Source organism: Glycine soja, chromosome 2 (assembly GCF_004193775.1).
Source record: "Glycine soja cultivar W05 chromosome 2, ASM419377v2, whole genome shotgun sequence".
NCBI classification, from domain to species: domain Eukaryota; kingdom Viridiplantae; phylum Streptophyta; class Magnoliopsida; order Fabales; family Fabaceae; genus Glycine; species Glycine soja.
The window spans coordinates 27,363,667-27,387,071 of NC_041003.1; the positions used below are offsets into that span (position 1 = coordinate 27,363,667).

The 23,405-nt window shown below is 35.1% G+C and overlaps 3 protein-coding genes and 1 long non-coding RNA gene across 5 annotated transcripts; 1 reads left to right on the top strand and 3 right to left on the bottom strand.

Moving 5' to 3' along the window:
* Positions 1-2,848: 2,848 nt before the first annotated feature.
* On the bottom strand, positions 2,849-3,469 carry LOC114374314. Its single transcript, XM_028331950.1, has one exon. It carries the CDS (start codon positions 3,467-3,469, stop codon positions 2,849-2,851), a length of 621 nt encoding a protein of 206 aa, XP_028187751.1.
* Positions 3,470-5,578: 2,109 nt separating this feature from the next.
* On the bottom strand, positions 5,579-6,561 carry LOC114374324. The gene is made up of 3 exons (XM_028331962.1): positions 6,409-6,561; positions 6,196-6,328; positions 5,579-6,111 (listed from the first exon to the last, which is right to left on the bottom strand). The coding sequence occupies exons 1-3, from the start codon at positions 6,559-6,561 to the stop codon at positions 5,579-5,581; spliced, it is 819 nt and encodes a 272-aa protein (XP_028187763.1).
* A 79-nt stretch (positions 6,562-6,640) lies between these two features.
* LOC114374333 lies at positions 6,641-7,234 on the bottom strand. Its single transcript, XM_028331973.1, has one exon. It carries the CDS (start codon positions 7,232-7,234, stop codon positions 6,641-6,643), a length of 594 nt encoding a protein of 197 aa, XP_028187774.1.
* A 10,674-nt stretch (positions 7,235-17,908) lies between these two features.
* Positions 17,909-21,396, top strand: LOC114391718. Of its 2 annotated transcripts, XR_003662170.1 has the most exons (7): positions 17,909-17,970; positions 18,057-18,109; positions 18,362-18,485; positions 18,576-19,327; positions 19,452-20,364; positions 20,560-20,770; positions 21,022-21,396. It is a non-coding gene; the product is annotated as an uncharacterized LOC114391718 (long non-coding RNA). The 2 variants fall into 2 exon arrangements; XR_003662169.1 differs by having other exon boundaries at positions 18,576-20,364.
* The last annotated feature ends 2,009 nt before the right edge of the window (positions 21,397-23,405 follow it).

Consider the following 23,405-nt stretch of genomic DNA (forward strand, 5'->3'; position numbering starts at 1 on the left):
GTGAATTTAGTTTGAAACAAAATCACTGAAAAATACGATTAAATTGTTAATATAAATACACAATTATTAACTAAATTTAAAGAAGTGTAAAATGTAGGCATTTACCCATCTAATTAATTAGAACTAAATTTTTTATATATATTAAAAACCTTAGACAATTTTGATTATTTAATTATTAAATATTAAAAAAATTATTATTATATATTATATAACATTAAATTTATTTTGAATATTTAATTATTTAAAAAATGACTCATGTTTATTTTCATTCAATATTGAAATTTTAATTTTTAAATAAATATTTAAAATGAAAACTTGAATTTCATTGAAATTGAATTACTTTGTCCATACAAGGAAATTAAAATACAAGAAATTGAATTGCCTCATCCAAACAAAATATTTACAAAATGAAAGGAATTTAAATCAAGACAACCAAAATACTGTGAATTTGAATTTCTTAGAAATCTTTAAATCCCTCATCCAAACACATAGTAAGCGTGTCCACACGACACTCACACTTAGGAAAAGTAGGCAGTAAGTGTCGATGTCACCCTGTCATGTATAGGCAACACCCCCCCCCCTCCATGGTGATCATCCTGAGTCTCAAGGGAGTTTCAAACCGAGTGGCATGCCCCCAAGTACAAATATTTCTCTTTATGAGAAACTACAAGTACTTACTGACAAAGTTTATACTATTTCCATGTCATATGAAGTATGAAACATGGGCACCATCAAATGCACTGACTACTCTAAGCCATCCCCCTCCAGAGATGCTTAAAACTCTTTAACCACTCTATTTCCCCTACCAAAGATATCCAACAAGGTCACTTCACCCCTCCCCTCACATGTACATACACAACATACAACATATGAAACATTGGCACCATCAATGCACTAACCGCGGATAATTAAAAATTCTAAGCCATCCCCCTCCAGAGATGCTTAGAACTCTTTAATCACTCTATTTCCCCTACCAGGGACATCCAACAAGGTCACTGCACCCCCCATGTACATACACATCACACAACGTATGAAACATGGGCACCATCAATGCATTGACCGTGGATAATTAAAGATTCTAAGTCATCCCCCTCCAGAAATGCTTAAAACTCTTTAACCACTATATTTCCCCCACCAGGGACATCCAACAAGGTCAATGCACCCCCCATGTACATACACAACATACATCAATGTATTTTCAACATCATCAACATTTCATCTCAATATCACTCTCAACATCAACATCATCTTATCTCAATGACATTATCAACAACAACAACATCATCTCATATTAACATAATCGTCAATAACAACATCAACTCATATTGACATAATCATCAATAACAACATCATCTCATATCAATATCATCATAAACATCAACCTCATGTCATATCAATTAATGTCATCAATAGCAACATCAATAGTAAGTCACATTCTGCATATACATACATCTATAGTTCATGCCTGAGATTCACACTCCCCAGGTCTTTAGACCACATAAGTGTAATAAACAATAATGTTATTCATCAATAATAGATCTATCGCATCCCATTAGTCAAAAACATTGTTTTCTTGAAAACCAACATGCAACAGGGACAAACATACATCCCCATAGTTAGGTTCCCTGACCCCAACTATGGTATTAAAAACTGTAAACTATAATAAACTCCCCTCACCTATCGCGAGCTCTCCTTCAGTTCCTCTTTGCATCGCTTAAAGGTCTCCCTCGTTCACGCTCGTCAGTCCAAATGCAAGGTTCTATATGCCAAATTGAAGGAAATTTAATATAGATTTTAGAAACAAGGTTAATGACAACATTCAGAGTCAAATACCCCTGTCAAAATGTAAAGGGCTGAGGGGTGATTCGGATTCTACTAAAAGGAGACATCATTTGAAATTCCGCTCATGCCAATGTGACCGGGGTTCAGTGAAGGTCATGAAAATAACATCAATGCTATAAAAAGATAACTTTTACAATGTCTCATTTTCAAGGGTTTTTCAAAGGAAGTGTAAAAACACCTTATTACAGTAACCAACACACAAGAGACACTAAGAGGAACTCAAACTAACTAGGAGAAGGGCTCAGAAATCAAGATTACCTCAAAGAAGCTTTGAAATGGAGGATTGGGGGAATTTTCTCCACCGAATCCTTGAGGAGGATTCTAAGGATTTCACTCCAATTAAGATGTTCCTCTTGTTGTGGGGATTCGGCAACAAGCAACGGTGGCTCGTGATGGCCATCGGTGGTCGAGGGTGGTGGAGAAGGAGGTGTTAGGGTTTGGGTGGCATTTTGGAGAAGAGGAGAATGAAAAATCATGTTTTTCACACTAAGGAACGTATTTATAATCTGTAAATCTCGCTTAGCGAGCTCATCTCGCTAAGCGGGAGTCCACTTTTCTCGCTTAGCGCAACTTCTTCTGCACTATGGCTCACTCAGCATAATTCCCTCTCGGGTTGGAATTGGGCTTAGCGCGCCCTTCGCGCTTCGCGAGACATCAAAAGTTTTTTATTTTCAAAATCCCAACGGTCAGCCTGTGGAGGAATGTCTTAGGAAGCTCCAGACAAAATTTGAAGACAACGAATCCGAGATCGCGATTTTACTGGAATAGGTTTAGGTAAAATTTAAAATCTCATAATTTCAACTTATCTCAACAAAACCCCACATAACTCAACATCCACATCAAGAAATTCACACATGACTAATTCAAGCCATACCTCTACTCATTCAAGTCAACCATATAGTCAAATAACACAATAAATAAAATTAAACATCGATTTATAAATAGTAATATTTCAGGGTGTTACAACTCTCATGCCCTTTTAGAAATTTCGTCCCCAAAATTTACCTTACTCAAACAAGGATGGATAGGCTGCTCGCATCTGACTCTCTAATTCCCATGTGGCATCTTCTCCTGATGCACCTCCCCAAATCACCTTGACCAATGGAATCTCCTTCCCTCTTAAGTGCTTTGTTAGTCTATCCTCGATCCTCAAAGGCAATGTTTCATATGTCAAGTTCTCCTTCACTTGTACATCATCCAGTTTGATCACATGAGATGGGTCATGGATATACTTACGGAGTTGAGACACATGAAAGACATTGTGAAGATTAGAAAGTGACGATGGTAATGCAATTTGGTATGCCACAGGACCGACACTTTTAAGAATTTGGAAAGGACCGATAAAGCAAGGTGTGAGTTTTCGAGATTTCAATGCTCGACCAACCCCAGTCCATGGAGTGACTCTCAAGAACACATGATCACCAACCTCGAATTCCAGGCCTCTCCTCCTCTTGTCCTGATAACTTTTTTGCCTACTCTGAGCAGTTCCCATCCTTTCTTGGATCAACTTTACCTTCTTGGTGGTTTGTTGTACCACTTCAGGTCCTAAGATGAGCTCTTCTCTGGGCTCTAGCCAACATAGAGGTGTCCTACACCATCTACCATGCAGAGCTTCATAGGGAGCCATGCCAATGGTAGAGTGAAAACTATTGTTATAAGTGAACTCTATCAATGGCAGAAAACTCTCCCAACTCCCCTTTTGCTCTAAGACACATACCCTCAAAAGGTCCTCCAATGACTAAATGGTACGTTCAGTTTGGCCATCAGTTTGAGGATGGTAGGCTGAACTTAGTCTAAGCTTGGTTCCCAACACTTTGTTCAGGCTCTCCCAAAATCTAGAGGTAAACCTAGGATCTCTATCAGACACTATGCTAGATGGCACACCATGTAATTTCACAATCTCACTAATATATAGGGAGGTCAACTTCTCCAAAGAAAATCTGATATTAATAGGAATAAAGTGAGCAGACTTGGTCAGTCTATCAACAATAACCTAGATAGAATCTAAACCTCTGGGGGTTCTAGGTAGTCCTACAACAAAATCCATGGAAATATTGTCTCACTTCCACTGGGGTATCTCTAAAGGTTGTAACTTCCTTGAAGGTCTCTGATATTCTATCTTAGCTTTCTGACAGGCTAAACATGCATACACAAACTCACTAACCTCTCTCTTCATGTTGGGCCACCAAAACATCATCTTCAAATCCTGATACATCTTGGTAGCACCAGGATGGATGCTCAAGTTACTCCTATGTCCTTCCTCTAGGATCATCTTCCTAAGTTCGGGCACATTGGCAACACAAATCCTATCTTGAAGTCTCAAGACTCCATCTGATCCAACATTGAAACTAGTATTTCTTCCTGACTCTATAGCTTCTAACTAAGTCCTTAGAAAAGAATCAATCTTCTGGCCCTCCCTGATATCTCCTAGTAACTCACTGGTGATCCTTAAAGTTCCTAATCTCACACTATTAGGGGTAACCTCACATGCAAGACTAAGGTCTCTAAATTGTTCTAGGAGATCCATCTCTCTAACCATCAAGGCAGATATATGTAGGGATTTCCTACTCAAGGCGTCAACCACTACATTGGCTTTGCCAGGATGGTAGCTAAGCTTAAAATCATAATCTTTAAGAAACTCTAACCATCTCCTTTGACGCACGTTCAGCTCTTTTTGACTAAACAAGTACTTAAGGTTCTTATGATCACTAAACACCTCAAACTTGGAGCCAAACAGGTAATGCCTCCACATCTTAAGGGCAAAAACCACAGCAGCCAACTCCAGATCATGGGTGGGATAATTCCTATCATGAGTCTTGAGTTGTCTAAAAGCATAGGCCACTACTTGGCCATTTTGCATCAACACTCCTCCTAAACCCATCTTTGATGCATCACAATACACCTCAAAGGGTTCTCTCAGTTTAGGCAAAACTAGCACTAGAGTGGTCGTCAATTTTTTCTTAAGGGTCTGGAAACTATGCTCACATTGGGTATCCCACACAAATGCTTGACTCTTACAAGTCAGTTTAGTCAAAGGTAAAGCTAAGTTGGAGAAACCTTCTATGAATCTCTGGTAGTATCCTACTAAGCCTAGAAAACTCCTAATCTCAAAAATAGATTTAGGACTGTCCCATTCAAGAACAACTTCTATCTTACAGGGATCTACAGCTATACCCCCTTAAGATATCACATGCCCTAGGAAACTAACTTTCTCTAACCAAAACTCACACTTTGACAACTTAGCAGAAAGTTGTCGGTCCCTAAGGGTATGCAGCACAATCCTCAAGTGTTCTTCATGTTCCTCTCTAGTCTTGGAGTATACCAAAATATCATCTATGAATACTACCACAAAAGTATCAAGGTAAGGGTGAAAGACTTTATTCATGTAGTCCATAAACACACCTGGAGCATTAGTCACACCAAAAGGCATGACTAGATACTCATAGTGACCATAACGGGTCCTAAAAGCAGTCTTCAGTATATCCTCAGACTTCACTCGAATCTGATGGTAGCCTGACCTAAGGTCTATCTTGCTAAACACACAAGCTCCTACCAGCTAGTCCATAAGGTCATCTATTCTAGGCAAAGGGTACTTATTCTTTATCGTCACCTTATTCAACTGGCGGTAGTCTACACACAACCTCATGGTCCCATCTTTCTTCTTTACTAACAACACTTGTGCTCCCCATGGAGACACACTAGGTCTCACAAACCGCTTCTCCAACAACTCCCCTAACTATTTCTTAAGCTCGGCTAACTCTATAGGAGACATCCTATAAGGGGCTATGGATATGGGTCCAGCACTAGGCACCAAGTCTATGGAAAAATCTATCTTTCTCTTGGGTGGTAGACCGGATATATCCTCAGAAAACACTTCAGGAAACTCTCTGACAACAGGGAGGTCACACATGGAAACCTTTGTCTCTATTTCCAGGTTAGACAAGATCATGTACAGTTGAGCATTTTCTTTTAAAGATGTCACAACTTGGTTGGCATAGATAAACATCATATCCTTACTCACTCCAGAACCATCAAACACCACAATTTTATCAAAATAGTTTAACAAGACATGGTTGGAAGGTAACCAGTCCATACCCAGAATAACATCAATTTGGCTCAAGGGCAAACAAATCAAATCAATCACAAATGTTCTACCAGAAATTTCCACAGGACAATTCAAACACACATTAGAAGTTAACACAGAACCAATAATTCGGGTCTCTACCACCAGATCTTTATTTAAAGAAGACACAAAAAGCTTAAGTTTCCCTACACACGAATAGGATATAAAAGAATGGGTTGCACCGGAATCAAATAGTACAAGTAAGGGAATCCCATTTATGAAACATTTACCTTGGATTAGATCTTTGGATTTCGAAGCTTTGACACCGTTAAGGGTAAAGACTCTTCCCGTGGCCTTCAGATGTCCAATTTGGTCATTCAGGCCCCCACCATTCTGCTCCTTCTTGGGATATGGACAATCTCTCTAAATATGCCCCTTTTGTCTACTATTAAAACATGTCATGCCTTTATAAGGACAATTTGAGGAGATGTTCCCTGGCTTACCACATTTATAACAACTGATCTGAGTGGGGAAAGTATTGGGTTTGCTACCACTACCACCCGCAAACCCCATAGCAGCAATCCTTTGATTGTTGGGGCGGTTACCATATTGCTTAGGAGGGGTTGAGTACGGTTTTCCTCGATGTTGAGGTCCATTCTTTTTGTTCTTCATTGGACTATACTCCTATAATAGCTCGCCCTATCTCGAAAGTCTTCATCCCAAATCCGGCACATGTTAACCAAGAGTGGAAACTGACAAACACCCTGGTTTCATAGCTTGCTTCACTTCAGGTCGCAAGCCGTTTAGAAACTTCACACATTTGGAACTTTCACCATCTCTCCCTTGATAATGGGGAAAGTACCTCACCAACTCCTCAAACTTGGTTGCATATTCAGCCACAGTCATGTTTCCCTGCTTGAGCTCCAAGAACTCCATCTCTTTCTTGTTCCTAACATCCTCAAGAAAGTATTTCTCTAAAAATACCCTCTTGAAGGCATCCCAAGTCACATCTTGACCTTCATCCTCTAGGCATTGGCGAGTATTCTCCCACCAATACTCAGCTTCTTCCACTAGAGTATATGTACCAAAAGCAACCTTTTGCCCTTCTGGACATGCCATCACTCGAAAAAATTTCTCAATTTCCCTTATCCAATTCTGAGCACCATCAGGGTTGTATCCTCCATTGAAAGCAGGAGGATTGTTTCGTTGGAAGCTGTCCAACCCTTGGTACACAACAGCTTCAGCAACTTCTCCCCTATTTGGATTTCCTATAGCCTGAGCAAAGGCTTGGATAGCATTAGCTATCGCACGATCATTCCGTCCAACCATCACTCCTTATATACACCAGGAAGTGAGACATGGAAAAAATACACACAAGAAAAAGAGCAACACAAAAATCACAACCATCACAAGTCCCTACTATGTTACTTTTGAGAGTTGATGCCTCGAGAAAGTATTCCCTTAAACTAATCCCCTCTCGAGACATTAACACTCACTTTCCATCATTTGTATTTCTTGATCGCTTGCCATATCATCCCATTGCACTTCACAAATTATACAGATGGCCAGTCTGATAACTCATGACACGACATTGAAACTCATGGTATAGAAGACATCAACAATACTCATGGTATAGCAGACATCAGGAAACCAAACATGTTATGACTAAAACAATCAAATCTCTATAACACAAACACAACAAAGTGAATAAGTTCCAATTGCAAACAACAGACATCAAGCATTGAATAAGGCAACCACAAAATGCACAAAAAAACATAGCAAGCTCACAACTCACTGGCCGAAAAGGTTCAACCAGCTCTGATACCACTAATGTAACTACCCGCCTCGTCGCTACGATAACACCATTCTAAACCGCAACGATTTCAATTTTTAAATGAAAATTATGTTACTTTGCTTATGGAAAAAAATGAAAGTAAATTATTTTTTATATATACATTCACCAAACAACACACCAATACTTAAGTGAATACATATATATATTGGTATAGTAACTCCATACACATCATTCACATAATGGAAACTAAATTTGTTCATACATATAATTAAAACTGTGATTTACATCCTCGATTCAACAAAAGAATTATGGAACTAGCTATGGAGGAGTTGATTAACAAAACACAACTCTCTCCCAAAATAATCCCATCATCAAGTCGGCTCGGTGGCTCCACAAAAGAATCTCACTTCTCGTACTCTACTGCTGTCATTCTGCTCACACGAACAAGAGTTCGTGATCATCACAGGTACCAACACACGGTACAAAAATTGCGAGGGGTGAGTTTATGATAAAAGAAATTAATACAAAAATCAAATAACCACAATTAGTAAGAAAACATTAACAAGTATCATAAGCTTGCACCAACATTCATTAGTCCAATACACACTCAACAAATAGTCATCATCCATCCACAATTCCAATCATTCATGCTCAATATGATGCATTCACCTGACCTCAACTCTCATATGCAATATGGTACCATCCCCAAGGAAATAGCCAATGCGTGTCCACACGACACTCTCACTTAGGAAAACTAGGCAGTAAGTGTCGAGGTCACCCTGTCATGCACAGGCAACACCCCTCCCCCCCCCCCCCCCCCCACGGTGATCAGCCTGAGTCACAAGGGAGTTCCAAACCGAGTGACATGCCCTCAAGTACAAGTATTCCTCCTCATGAGAAACTACAAGTACTTACTGACAAAGTTTATACTATTTCCATGTCATATGAAGTATGAAACATTGGCACCATCAAATGCACTGACCATGGATAATTAAAGACTCTAAGTCTTTCCCCTCCAGCGATACTTAAAACTCTTTAACCACTTTATTTCCCTCACCAGGGACATCCAACAAGGTCACTGCACTCCCCCATGTACATACACAACATACAACATATGAAACATGGGCATTATCGATGCACTGACCATGGATAATTAAAGATTATAAGTCATCCCCCTCCAGAGATGCTTAGAACTCTTTAACCACTCTATTTCCCCCACCAGGGACATCCAACAACGTCACTACACCCCCCATGTACATACACGTCACACAACGTATGAAACATGGGCACCATCAATGCATTGACCGTGGATAATTAAAGATTCTAAGTCATCCCCCTCCAGAGATGCTTAAAACTCTTTAACCACTTTATTTCCCCCACCAAGGACATCCAACAAGGTCAATGCACCCCCCATGTGGTGGATATACCCGATTGAGCGATAGATCTTAAAAAGGTATACAAAGAATCTACACTGTTCTGAAGCTTCTGTTGTTGAAAGGTACATTATGGAAGAAACTATTGAGTTTTGTTCCGAGTACATGTAACAAGGAAAAACCTGTTGGGGTTCCGGAGTCTCACCATGATGAGAGAGTGGGAGGTAAGGGTTCAAAAGGACTGCATGTTATCACTCCAAGTCTAGAAGAATTGCAACAAGCTCATTTGTATATACTAAATAACAGTAATGAAGTTCTACCATACATACTTTGTCACGAAGCTTTATTCAAGGAAAGCAACCCAAAAATGACCAAGAATAGGGTGTTGAAAGAGCATAACAAGACTTTCCTAAATTGGTTTAAAGATATAATCTTCGGTGACCATAATGCATCTGAAAGGTTAAGGAAGTTAGTAGATGGGCCTAAAAGAAATGTTATAACTTGGCAAGGATACGATATCAACAAGTATTCCTTCTACACAAAAACACAAGATGACAAGTACAATGCAAAACAATGGTGTAAGTCTAAGGGCTGAATCTCAACATTTTGCTACTGTACATGATGACAATCCTTGTGTAGCTTACATGCCTTACTTTGGAGTCATTGAAGAAATCTGGGAGGTTAATTATGTAAAATTTAGTGTATGTGTTTTCAAGTGCAACTCGATAGATAGCAATATCGGTGTGCGAACCGATGATTTCGGATTTACTTTGGTAGATCTAAAGAAGCTCACTTATCAGAACGAGCCTTTTATCATGGTTGAACAAGCTAAATAGATATTCTATGTTGAAGATCCTTGTGATGAAAGATGGTCAGCAGTTCTACATAGAAAAACAATTGGTGTTAATATTGAAGATGATGATTCAACCCTTGAAAGTTGTCTCACTCCTTTCTTTGCACAAATTTTGAGTAACGTCAATGGAGAAGAAGTTGACGACGTCCTCACAAATCGTAACGATCATGATGAAGGAGAATTAATTAACATCGTATAATGTAATTTATTTTATATTTACTTGGTTTGTTAATTTTAGTTACACAACTTAATATAGTTTTCATACATTTTTTAATTAATGTTGTTGTTTTTTTTACTGGCACATGGCTACACCACCTAGCTCACCTCCTCCTCCTCCTGAGTCAGCAACACCTTCTTCACCGTCTTCATCAAAGAATACTAGAAAAGCAACACGAATCAGGTCGTTGACTACTAGACCAGCTGGGGTGAAGAGACTAGTGGTTCATGTTGACCCTGTCATTGGGAAATTCGATGGTCCCCACCGAAAGAAATTAAGAACATATTTGGGGATTGTCTTTCGTGATAAGGTGGATGATACATTTGATAATTGGAAACAATTCCATATCGCTTAAAAGGATATGATATGGGAATATATTCAGGTATTTCAATTAAATGTTGAATGTTGTTGTAATATGTTGTACTAAAAATCCTAATTTGTAATTTACTAACTACACAATGTATTTATTCTATCGTAGGCTAAATTTGATATCCCTGAATCATCTGATTTGAGGACAAAGAAAAAAAAATACTTCAAACCGTAGGAGAGTGGTGAAGGCAATTTAAGTCATATCTGACCTCTAAATGGGCCCTGGCACACGGCAAGGAGGGCGAGGATGACAAAGTCTGCGAGAAGTATAGAATAAGCAAAGAGAAGTGGACCCAATTTTGTCAGAGCCTTGGAGATCCTTTATGGGAGGTTAGTTGATTTTCAGTGTTTTTAAATCTTCATATTGACGCATTATTGTCAACTAGACCAGTTATCGTTATGTGTTATTGCCATTGGATGTTCAAAAGAAGGCATAGGCCATTCTGAAACAAAACACTACCCCTCACATGTTGTCTCGTGGGGGATATGATTTTCTAGAAAAAAATTGATGGATAAGAAGCAAAAGAAATGGTTGGAGGAAGCAATTCAATCCGGGAGAACTAACACAGTTGTTGATCCTCCATCTCCCATCAGATGACACGTGAAGTGGAAGATGGCCCAAACGAAGAAAACTGGTCAAATGACGTCTGAGGCTGCAAAGGAAATTGCAGATAGGATTATAAGTCACTTTCGTTTGTTAATGGTTATTTTTTGTAACAATTGTTGGATGAGTAAACCAATATTGTTTCATCTGTTGATTGCAGGATTCCTTGGAGGAGCAGGCCTCACAAGGAAGTTTTGCCACCCATGGACGTCAGGATGTACTAACTGTTGCCATTAGGCGACCAGAGCACCCAGGTCTTGTCCTTACTGCTGGAACCAGCTTCAAGGGCCTCTCGCACCTCTTCCTCCATGGCTGCTGAAGACCTGGAGTAGCTGACACAAAAGATCAGAGACAAGCTGGAGGAGTCAATCACACAAAAAGTGACTCAACAATTAATGATGTCCTTAAGCAGATGCAGTATCAGATGCAATCATAAGGACTCGCACAACCTCCTGAGGCTGAGGTTGGTCCTTCTACTACTCGTGTCAATATAAAGGAAAGTTGTGTTGATCCCTCAAGGCAGGACCCAGAAACGGGTGACTCAGACAAATTTGGGATATATGTCAATGACAATCATCCCCGAATCGTTGCTCTTGGAAGAGTTTATAAGGGGTCGACAGTCATCCATAGCATTCCTTTGGGCAATGATCAAGTGAAGGTCGGGGTTGAGGAAGTCTGAGATGTTGATTTTCGTGTTCATGTACCCACTTAAGAGGTTCAGTTAGTGGGGCAGGCACTTAACACCTTCCTTACTTGGTTGACACATCTCATAAAGCCTTTTTCAGCTCAAGTATTTCATTTTGTTTTTTAAAATAATTATTAATAAATGATTTGTTACAAATCAATTTTTGACTGTCATTCGCTTAATGTGTAGGATAAGCAGGTAATTGAGGGACCAGCGAAACCTGTAGATATGTTGGATCCTGACATTGATCCGTTGTACCTGATGACATTGACCATTTAAAAGCTTTTCTTGAAGTCGTTGCAGGTGTCATGGGATGCTAGCATGTTTGGTGTGTATAATGATTACTTCCCATTGTACATAAAGCATGAAGATATTTTTGAAATAGCTCACGGTGGTCAATGTCTGAGCATTTCTATTATACAATTGTGGATTCTATAAGTCACTTTACATTATTGTATATTACCTAACTAATTGTTTTATCATATTCATGCATAATGTACTATGTTTTAACAACAAGCATATGACTAAGACAACTATGCGAGTAGGGAATGTCGATGTGTATGGATTCCTCGAGCCACAATTGTTAGTCGTCTTATACGAATAACTATTGTATAGAAATTATTTTCCAAAACTTGTATAGTTCCCCAATTTATGGTTATTTTGGAGTAATTTTGTAAATAAATTTTGTTTTATGGATAAAGTTGTCTCTAGAATATGTCTATTGGATTTAATGATGAAATCTGGGTATTTTCAGATGAAAAAGAGGCTAAGTTTTGAAGTGCAAAAAGCAGAAGTTGGGCTAAGCGCGCATCCACTGCCAAGCACAGCTTCAGTGCGCGAAGGAGAATTTGGAAGAGCATCAGCATCAAGGTTGCACGCTAAGCGCAAGATCAGTGCGCTAAGCGTAGCATGTGTCTTCAGCCAGGCTCAGCGCAAGACTGACGCTAAGCCCAAACCCACTTACTCACGCTAAGCACAAGGGTGGTGCTAAGTGCAACGTCGCAAATTCATAGCCTATTTAAAGCTTGTTTTGTGTAGAATTAGGGCAGATAATGCCCAGAGCACAGAATTCCACAGCACACCATAGTGCCTATTTTGGGAAAAGAGCTTTGGAGGTAGCAAGAGGAGCAACTTTTGCAGAGGAGCCTAGGTTTTGTAAGCTTATTATTGTTAGAGTTTCTTTTGTAATGGCTGGCTAAACACCCTAGTTGGGGGATTTCTAATGAACAACTGATATAAATACTTAATATTTAATTGATTATGTTTTCTGTGTTCAATGCTTCCTTCAATGCTTAATGTTTGTATGTTTTTGGTCTGATCATCCATTTGTGTACATAGTTAGGTGACTTTAGCATTGGGAAATGTATTGTTGCCTTAGAACTTGATTGAAGCAAGATCAAAACTTAGTCTTACAAGAGGCATCTGCGGATTAAGTTTTGGTTTTAATTATGTTGTTACAATAATGTTGTTTAGTCTAGGCCTAGTCTTACAAGAGGGATCTACGAACGAAGCTTAGGCTAAATAAGGCTAAACTTTCGTAAGCTGCTTGAGTTGAGTCTAGTCTTACAAGAGGGATCTGCGGATGAAACTCAGTTTAAGTTAGTCTAAACCTAAGAGGGTCGTCTAAATTGGCCTAGTCCAACAAGAGGGATCTGAGGACGAAGCTTGGATTGATTCAGTCTGATGAGGGATCAAGGTTTAGTAATTTAGGCTACAGCATAAAACACAAGAGCATGATTGATTAGAGAAATATAATTATATGCATCAGCTTGTTTGTTAGAAAGACCCAACATTTCTACTTACTGCTGTCACTTTTACTTACCTTGCATTCTATAGTTTTTAGCATAAAGGTTTAGTTTAAATTCTGTTTGAAATTATCAATCATACATGTTCTCTCAACAATGCTTCATTTCTGAACTTAACTCAGGCTAACATTAGTTCCTTGTGTTTGATACTCGGATTCATCTGTTTTAATTTTTAAATACTTGACAATCCGGTGCGCTTTCCGGCAAACCGGGTTTCCCTTGAATATATTTGTACGAAGAAAAAGTGGAATAAGAAGTAACCGCAGGGGAAATCCAACAAAGTATTTATGGCTATACAAAGATTTGGGCAATCGTAATTTGAATCAGAAGATTATATTATGAAATGGATGCAGAATTCACAAAGAGATGTGTACCTAGGAGCCTACTTGAATGGGTAAGTTAAATTAAACAAATCAATTTAAATCATGTATGCTTTATAATAAATTAATGTTCTCCAATGCAATGTACATTGGCAAATGGTCATCATTCTACCTAAGAACAATGTTGTCATCTGGTTTTGTTCCTTGCACAATAGGCCCAACAACTACTTGAAATGAATTATCAACATGTAAGTTATATTTTGTAATACATTTCCTTTATGATTACAATTTCACTTCAATATTTTTATTGTATAATACACATGCATGTTTCTCTTAACCAGTGCTTTGAAAGGATTCAACGATAATCAAGGAAGTAAATCCAAGGCTGCTACTAGATTGATTAGTTAAAGTAAGTCATTTAAATAATGTTTCATGTCTTAAAAATTAAATTTTATTACGCTTCAGTTAACTTTGAATATCTAAATATCCTATTCAATTTAGTGTAATACAAGCAAAAAGAAAGCATTGAGTGCGGGTACTACGTAACGCATTGGATGTCAACAATAGTCCTAGGAGGTTTCAAGGATAACTAGGAAACATTAATTGTTTACTTCATAACCAATTCAATTTCTTATAATTGTTAGACTCATTTATTAACTTATGTGTTTTATTATATCATGCAATATTTTACTGATCAAAGACCATTGGAATCAGAGAAAATTAAGGCAATTTGCATTCAGTAGGCAAGATATTATTTGAAAGTTAAAAATCAAACACTAGGAATTTAAGTGATTTTAGATTTGTAGAGTAGTTATTACGTAAATTTAGATTAGGTTACAAATGATTTTATGTATTGACATTCATTTTTCTTATAATTCATTGCAAATATTCAATTATATATAATGGAAAAAATTTAAACTGGTTGATAAAAACTGTTTGGTATGGTACTGCTTTAAAATTTCAGGTTAAATGGGGTAATTACAAAAACAAATAAGATATTAAAAAAATAGAAAAAACATTAATTTTTATTAAAAACGATGTTGTCAGTCAATAACAACATCGATTTTCATAAAAAAAACGGATGTGGACTTCTAAATATTTAATTTTTTTTGTTATTTTTATGATTCGACATCGATTTTGGAAAATCGATATTAACGTTGAGACTTTCAACATCAGTTAATAATCGATGTTGAAAGTCCTTAATAACTAATATTAAAAACCTATTTCCTAATAGTGAATACAAGATTTCTACAAAAACAAGTTGCAAGTTGTGTAAGAAATGAGCAGAATGCTTTTTTTCTATTAGTCACTATAAGAGAGATATTATTTGCTTGCCCTCCCTCTATTGTTAACCTTCCCTTATATCTCTTATTTACACCTTAGGAAAAAATTTGATTCAATATTTCAATTCAAGTAGTGTTTATATCAGGGAAATGTTGGGGAAAGTAATAATAATAAGAAAGGTAAATTAAAAGAAACTGAGATTTCAACTTTAACTAGCCATAAATTCCCATTTAAGTTATACAATAATGAGAAGTAATACCTCAAGAAGTGCTTTGACAACAGAAAGTGAAGCAAGTAGCAATGTCCAACTAATTACAAAAATGAATTTCTTACTTCCAAAACCGGGTGTAGTTGCTCCCCACCAACTTTTTTCCAAAACCGTTGTTAGCGCGTCCAACTAATTAAAAAAATGTCACCATTCATTTTTTTAAGACAATTTTGGAAAAACCGTCATTGATCCAAGGACTTGAAAAACATTTTCTCTAATAGTGTCGCTATTGTCTAGCAATCTAACTCCGAGATGACATTTTGATAGAGAAGTAAACCCCATGCGTCGACTTCTTTTGAAAGAGGGACTCCATTCATCTTTTGAGTTATGGCTTTTATGAATCTGCCTTGGCAATCTCAAATGCATAGGTCAATCCCAAAGCATTGTCGATTGCAGAAAATTTCCGCATCAATATTCATTTTAAGCCATCCTTGTGTTAGCGCCTTCCATTGTTGATCATGTTGGAATTGTGTTGCGCGGGTGGAGTGTACAACAACATTTCTTTCTTGTTTCCATTCTTCAAAGAATTGGAAAGAAGAAGAAGAAATAAAGATATTGAAAGGAAGTTCAACATTGTCCCATATTCTTTTTTTTCTTCTTGTCCAGATTATACATATAATAATAGCCATTATCTTCTTCTGCTCTTGCTGTAACAAGTTAAGCAAATCAAACAACAACTTTTTAAGCATTTAGCTTCTTCTACTTTGTTGTGAATGGTGTTCCAGAAACCCACAAAACTTCCAAAATTTCGTGAGCATGTTTACAACCAAAGAATAGATGCCAATCATTTTCTAAACCTGTATCACATAAAGAGCAATGATTAGGACATAAAATTCCTCTTATTTGCAAGCGACATCTTGTTGGCAAACACTCTCAAAGTAGCCTCCATAGAAAATGATTTTTGGAGGAATATATGCAACCTCCAAATCTGCATCCAACTCCTTTTTTCCTTAAGATGGTCATTTTGAACAATGGAAGTTATAATACAATGGTAAGTTGTCCTCACAATGTAAAGACCAATAGGGGAATATTTCCAAAGTTGATCAGCACATGCAATATTTAGCAAAGGAATAGATTGAATTTTCAGGGCATCCTCATCATTGAAAAATTGATCAAGAATAATTTGTCTTCATGAATTTGTCTCATTATCAATAATAGAGTTAACAGTTAAGTGATCCAAACCTGGGGGGCAAAGACAGGATATATGGATTTTGTGTTGCTCTTGGCCATGGTTTTGTCCAAATGTTGATGTTACTTCCATTACCAATACACCATCTTCTACCTTCATTCACCACTACCCGTGAAGCATGGATACTATGCCAAACATAACTTGGATTGTGCCCAATAGAGTGTCCATAAAATTCCCATTTGGAAAATATTTAGTTTTTAAGACTTTTGAAACAATAGTATCATGGTTGGTTAAGAATTTTCAACCTTACTTCCCTAGTATGGTCAAGTTGAAAGCATGAAGATACCTAAATTCCATTCCTCCATCCTCTTTCTTCATAGTCATTTTTTTCCAATTCAACCAATTTATGCCAGGAGCTACTCCCTTTTTTGAATCCCACCAAAAAGAATTCATCATTTTTTCAAGTTAGTATTCTAAGGTTGATGGCAAAGGAAAAACACTCATACAGTAGATAGGGATTGATTGTCCAACAGATTTAATGAATCATACAATATTTTTAAAGTATGAAAATGTGTAGAGAACATTTATAATTTGTAAAAACATTAAGTATTTAGTAAAAAGTTACAATATTTTCCTTCTATGAAAACATTATAAATTATCTCTTTGTTCTCACTAAAGAAAAATTTTGGATCGATCATTAAGTTCACACCAATAAACTTTATCATAATAATCAAAAATTAAGTGACAAAATTCATGAAATTTGCATGCATTTAAATGTAATCCAAAAATAACTAATCAAATAAAAAAAATTATCGATATCTGTTCAAATAATTTAATGATCTTCTTATTGTGAGTGTTCAAAGTACATATATAACGGAATTGTTTATTCTTTGGACACAAATGTGTGTCACATTTAAACTTTTTTTTCCTTCTCTTGAAAAAAAGAGAACATACTTTTTTTAATCAATATCTATATAATAAAAGAGAAGGAAATTGAAAATACTGAAATACCCATGGCTGAGAGGTTGACAGCTGTCCAAAATTTTGGTTTTTTGGTCAAAATACCCATAGCTGAGAGTTTGACACCTGTCCAATTTTTTGGTTTTTTGGTTTTTTGGTAATTTTATGGCCCTTCAGCTTTGGGCTTGGTTTTCTGGCACGTGGATTGCTGCTTTTTGTTGTGTTGGTTCTAATAATGCAGTTTCAATTTTCCTTTGTTGACACGTCCATGCTTGATTTATTTAATGCTGCCACGTGCTCTGCTGATTTTGTTCTTGGTGTGAGGTTGTGCTTTTGGGTTGGTCATTCCGGGTTTTATTCACTTGCCTCTCTTCTTCCTCTTTCGTTGCTTCTGTAGTTCAAGGTGGGATTGTTGTGCATGTCTCTTTTCCTCTCTTTTTTTCCTTCCTTCTATCTTTTTCAATAATTTGTCATCGTTTTCCTCCGCAGGAAAGAGATTCGTGAAGCCATCGAAGGTTACAAAGGATATACATACTGATCGTGTAAGCCCCTTTTGCTTATCGTTAATCTCCAATCGTTAATCTATCACCATTTTTTGTCTGATTTTTTGTGTTTTTTTTATGCTTTGTTGTTGTTTTTCCCTAAAACTCATATTTTTTATTTTGTTCAGACTTTTACGGGAAAGTCTATGAGTTTTGATGCATTTTCCTCAGTTCTTAATTATCTGGATTTGCATGCAAGCTCTGCACCTCACAGTATCTTTTTGTGTTTTTTGCGATTTTTATTTGGATCAGGGTGTCTGTGGCTTAGTGGTATTTCGCGTTCAATCGCTTACAATTGGTCTCGACCCAACATGAAAATCGGTGTTAGGATCATTCACGCAAGTTCGTCTTACCGGAACGTCTGTTTCTCGCAAAGGTTTTTTCTTTTCCACTTTTTTCCCTTCGTTCTATCTTTTTCAATAATCTGTCATCGTTTTCCTCTTTTTATTCCTTTTAATTTTCCCAGGCTATCAATGAAGAAGCATCCAACAGGAAAGTTTTTTCCCTTTTTACTGTTATGCATGTTTGTTTCATTGATATTTGCTTCTATTTGGAAGGTTTTAATTTTATTTGTTGTTATGCATGTTTTCTTCTTAATAATAGTTATTTTTCCTTACTGATTTTTCAATTTTGTTTTTGGTTCCTTTTTATTTTGTCGGGCTATCGACGAAGAAGCATCCAGCAGGCATGTTTTTTCCTCTTTTGCTCTTATGCATGTTTGTTTCATTACTATTTATTTTTATTTGCAAGGTTCTAATTTTGTTTGTTGTTATGCATGTTTTCTTCTTAATAATAGTTATTTTTTCTTACTGATTTTTCAACTCTGTTTTTGGTTCCCTTTTTATTTTCCCGGGCTAATTTTTTCGTCATCTTCCCCATATGGGTTGTAAGTTATGTGTTTGATGAAATGTCTAAATGAAGTTTTAGTTTTTAATCTTAAAAATTCATGTGCATATTGGTTGGAAGCACGAGAACAAAATTGCCAGTTGTGGAAGTGACATTACATTATCAATAATGACATTATATATACACTCTAATTTATTCAATATTGATTAATTTGTGTACTTTCTTTTTGTTGATTGAAAACCCTACTCTAAACTTTGTTCCTGTGGCATTTGTTTTTACTATGGTGTGCAGTGGTCGAAAGAGGCATGGATTCTGCGTCAAGATGTTTGTGCTGGGTGTTGCAGTTTTGGTATCGCAGGGAATGATCCCAAAGTAATAATTTCCCCTCTCTTTTTATTTTATTTTTGTGGTTGAGTCACGGGATTCTTCTCCTGTTAAAGTTGTTCATATTCAAAATAGGAAGCAAATTAGGTGACTGATGAAATTTCCAAAATAGGTACTTGCATACACAGGAAATAGGTACTTCCATGAGGGTCACAAATGATTAAAGTTCAATTTCATTATTTAATCTCTTATTCTCTTTCAGGTATTATACTATACAATAGTGTTTTTTTTAAAATAGGTTTTCTTTTGCATTATTCGACTGCTTATTTGTAATAACCATGATCAATAATCAACAAGGAGATTCACCAGCATAGATACAGATTTAAATGTCTTGAAGAAGAGGATAGAGACAGTGCATTTGTAATAACCTTAAGTTCTTTTGATAAAATTTATGTTCAAAAACCTTGGAGGGTTACTGGTGTTCTTTTTCCTGTTACTTTATTCTTTGAAATTAATGTTACTATTATTCAATATTTGATGCTTGCCCTTATACTGCAAAATTTGTGTGTAACTACAACACATCAGCCTATTAAAGAGATATTAGAAAAGGAAAAAAAGGTATGTCTCTTTTTTATGTTAGTGTTATGCTTGGTATCTATGGGTTTGTCATTGCTTTTGATGGTAAGTTACCGTTGGGTTGCATGCATAAATCTTTCCATAAAGTCTACATGCTATTTGCATGTGTTACTTTCTTCCACGAGCCTGTTGGTAGAGCTTCTGATGGTCGACTTATCATAGATTTCATTGGTAAACCTTTTCATTCTCATCATTATGCTTTATTTCTTATTCATTAATTTGTGTCACACAATTGTTCAATAGCATGCTTGATTTTCTATTTACTTTGCTTTCTTTTTCTTCTATCATTATGTGGTGTCTCATAACACAAGCTAATTAATCTTCTTTTGTTTGAGTTTTGTCATGCAGAGATTGGATTCCAGTTTGTGTTGTTATTGACCGACACAAGCATCTCTTTCCACATGAATAAAGCTGGGATTCAATAAGAATGAATCGTGAAGATTAATTTTGTACATATATCTCTGTTTATAATTATATTAATTATAATTAAATATATAGATATCAACTTATCTATTTATTATTCATAAAAAACTATAATGGTCATATAAAAAATCTAAAATTTTCATTCACTGAAAACAAAATAGGAGAAGATCATATAGTTTTATTCGTTCAAAATAATGATATGGTTCCATTTATCTATGCAGCCCAGCATCTTGGTTTTCCATTCTTCAGTGCATACATAAACTCAATTGGAACAAGTTGCAGGCATGGAGCAAACTTAATTTGCTGCAGGATCATCAACCATTAGGCGCCAAAAAAGGATAGTCTTTGAGGGTGGCACTCCTTTCACTTTTGAAATACAGGTTGCACAGTTCAACCAGTTTAAGGCACGCATCGGAAAGTTCTTCAAGCAAGGTTCTTCCAAGATATCTATATACACATGACATAATATATTTAACTTAGCCTCTATTTCGATGATGAAGCGATTTTACATTTCTTCTATATCATCAAATATGTTAGTTTGTTAGAATATTAGTTTTTATTAGAGATTGAACTTATAACCTTTTTTCTTTTTCTTCTCCTTTCAATTCACCTTATATTTCTATCGTGAAGTAATTTTATGTTATATAATGCTACCTAAATGTGTGTTGGTGATATGCATGCAGAAGGGAGAAACTCCTTCAGAGAACACTTTCCTAGGCTAGAGGACTTTGCCAAGGCTATCTACATATTTGATATTGGAAAAAATGATATTGTTGCTGCTATTAACAGAGTGGGCCAGGAAGATTCTCACGCAGTCATCTCAGACATTGTGGATTATTTTGAAAACCAAATCCAAGTAAAAACACCACACCAGTTTTTGGGTCTGCCACAGGGAGCATGGTTTCAAGATGGTGGGTTCGAGATTTCTGTGTTAGATTTGGGTCTACAAATTAGCAAAAACTCCACACCTGTAGATTTAAATACTAAGTTTAGATTTGGTGTTCTACCTACGATACTTAATGAATTATAATTAAATTGAAAACCCATATTTTGGTAAACTAGATGTATAAAATAGGATATGTCAAGTAGTTTTTCTTTTTTAGGTGAAGTTTGGAAATTTCTATATAAAAAAGAATAGAGGGTTAGTCACCTTTTTTTTTTTTAGTTAATTAATAATGTTTCTATTTTAGTTATAATGTTTCTATGTTTACATGATATATTTTTTACTTTCTGTGTATTTTAGTTATTTCTCTTTATATTTATAGATAAAAATAAATTATACTATGAATTTCTTATTTATTATAATTAAAAATACTCTACTAACTTTAATGTTGAGATTCACACGGGACACAAATCACGTCGGTAGTGCAATGAAAATTAGAAATTCTCCTTACTTGCTCTTTTTGTATTTAATTAATTAATTTATTTATTTTTTTATTGTTATTGTTATTATTATTATTATTATTATTATTATTATTATTATTATTATTATTATTATGTGTTGTTGATTTAACTTTAGCAAATGTGTTTATTTTTTATCTTATTAACTTTTCAACTTATTATATATCCTTTTTGACGTTTTATTTTTTAAATCACCTTTTTCTTTTTCAGTTAATTAATAATGTTTCTATTTTTATTTTGCTGATTCCTTCCTGTATTTTTATTTACATAATATATTTCTGATTTTTTGTGTATTTTAGTTATTTTTCTTTATATTTATAGGTGAAAACAAATTATACTGTGAATTTCTTATTTATTGTAATTGAAAATATTCTACCAACTTTAATGCTGAGATTCACATGGGAGACAAATCAGGTAGTGCAATGAAAATTAGAAAATTTTCCTTACTTTCTCTTTTTGTATTTATTTATTTATTTATTTATTTTGTTGTTGTTGTTGTTGTTGTTGTTATTATTATTATTATTATTATTATTATTATTATTATTATTATTATTATTATTATGTGTTGTTGATTTAACTTTAGCAAGTGTGTTTATTTTTTATCTTATTAACTTTTCAACTTATTATATATCATTTTTTATGTTTTATTTTTTAAATCATCTTTTTCTTTTTTAGTTAATTAATAATGTTTCTATTTTTATCTTGTTGATTGCTTCCTGCATTTTTATTTACATAATATATTTTTTATTTTCTGTGTATTTTAGTTATTTCTCTTTATATTTATGGGTGAAAATAAACTATACTCTGAATTTCTTATTTATTGTAATTGAAAATACTCTACCAACTTTAATACTGAGATTCAGGAGACAAATCACGTCGGTAGTGCAATGAAAATTAGAAATTTTCCTTACTTTCTCTTTTTGTATTTAATTAATTAATTTATTTATTTTGTTATTATTATTATTATTATTATTATTATTATTATTATTATTATTATTATTATTATTATGTGTTGTTGATTTAACTTTAACAAGTGTGTTTATTTTTTATCTTATTAACTTTTCAACTTATTATATATCCTTTTTGATGTTTTATTTTTTAAATCAGACATATACAATAGCGAGTAATTATATAAGAAATTATCTAATTGGCTTTAAAAATTAATAGTGAGTAATTTTAAATTTGTGGCACTTTAAAAATTATTTATTTTTCACATGGGAAAATGACAATAATTTTCATTTTACATGTAATTATATTTTCTTTATTTCCTCTGAACAATTTCCCTTTTACCAACATTATAAATATATATCTATCTAATCTTCAATTATACTACTCTGATTACAATTTTATTAACCAAGCGACCCGTACGTACGCACGGGTTATATACTAGTTTCTCTTATTAAATTACAATATTATCACATTGATGCAACAATTTGATTTTAACTAATTTTGTGTCCAAGATGATAAGGAGAAATAGATCTTAATTAATTCAAAGTTTTGTTAAAAGATAAGTAAAATTAGACCAAAAATTATTTCTGTTAAAAACTTGAATATTATTTAATACATTAATCACTTATATTCAAATGTTGATGTAAACAACGTCATGGTCTAATTGCAAAATATTTTGTGGTGCATGAGCCGTTGGTAATATTCATGTGCAAGGTTT

Coding starts and splice junctions, on each gene's coding strand:
- LOC114374314 (XM_028331950.1), bottom strand. CDS start 3,469: ATGGCTCCCTATGAAGCTCTGCATGGTAGATGGTGTAGGACACCTCTA.
- LOC114374324 (XM_028331962.1), bottom strand. CDS start 6,561: ATGGACCTCAACATCGAGGAAAACCGTACTCAACCCCTCCTAAGCAAT. Junction 6,329..6,408: donor GATCAGTTGTTATAAATGTG/GTAAGCCAGGGA, acceptor GGGCATATTTAG/AGAGATTGTCCATATCCCAA. Junction 6,112..6,195: donor ATCCAAAGATCTAATCCAAG/GTAAATGTTTCA, acceptor ATTCGTGTGTAG/GGAAACTTAAGCTTTTTGTG.
- LOC114374333 (XM_028331973.1), bottom strand. CDS start 7,234: ATGGTTGGACGGAATGATCGTGCGATAGCTAATGCTATCCAAGCCTTT.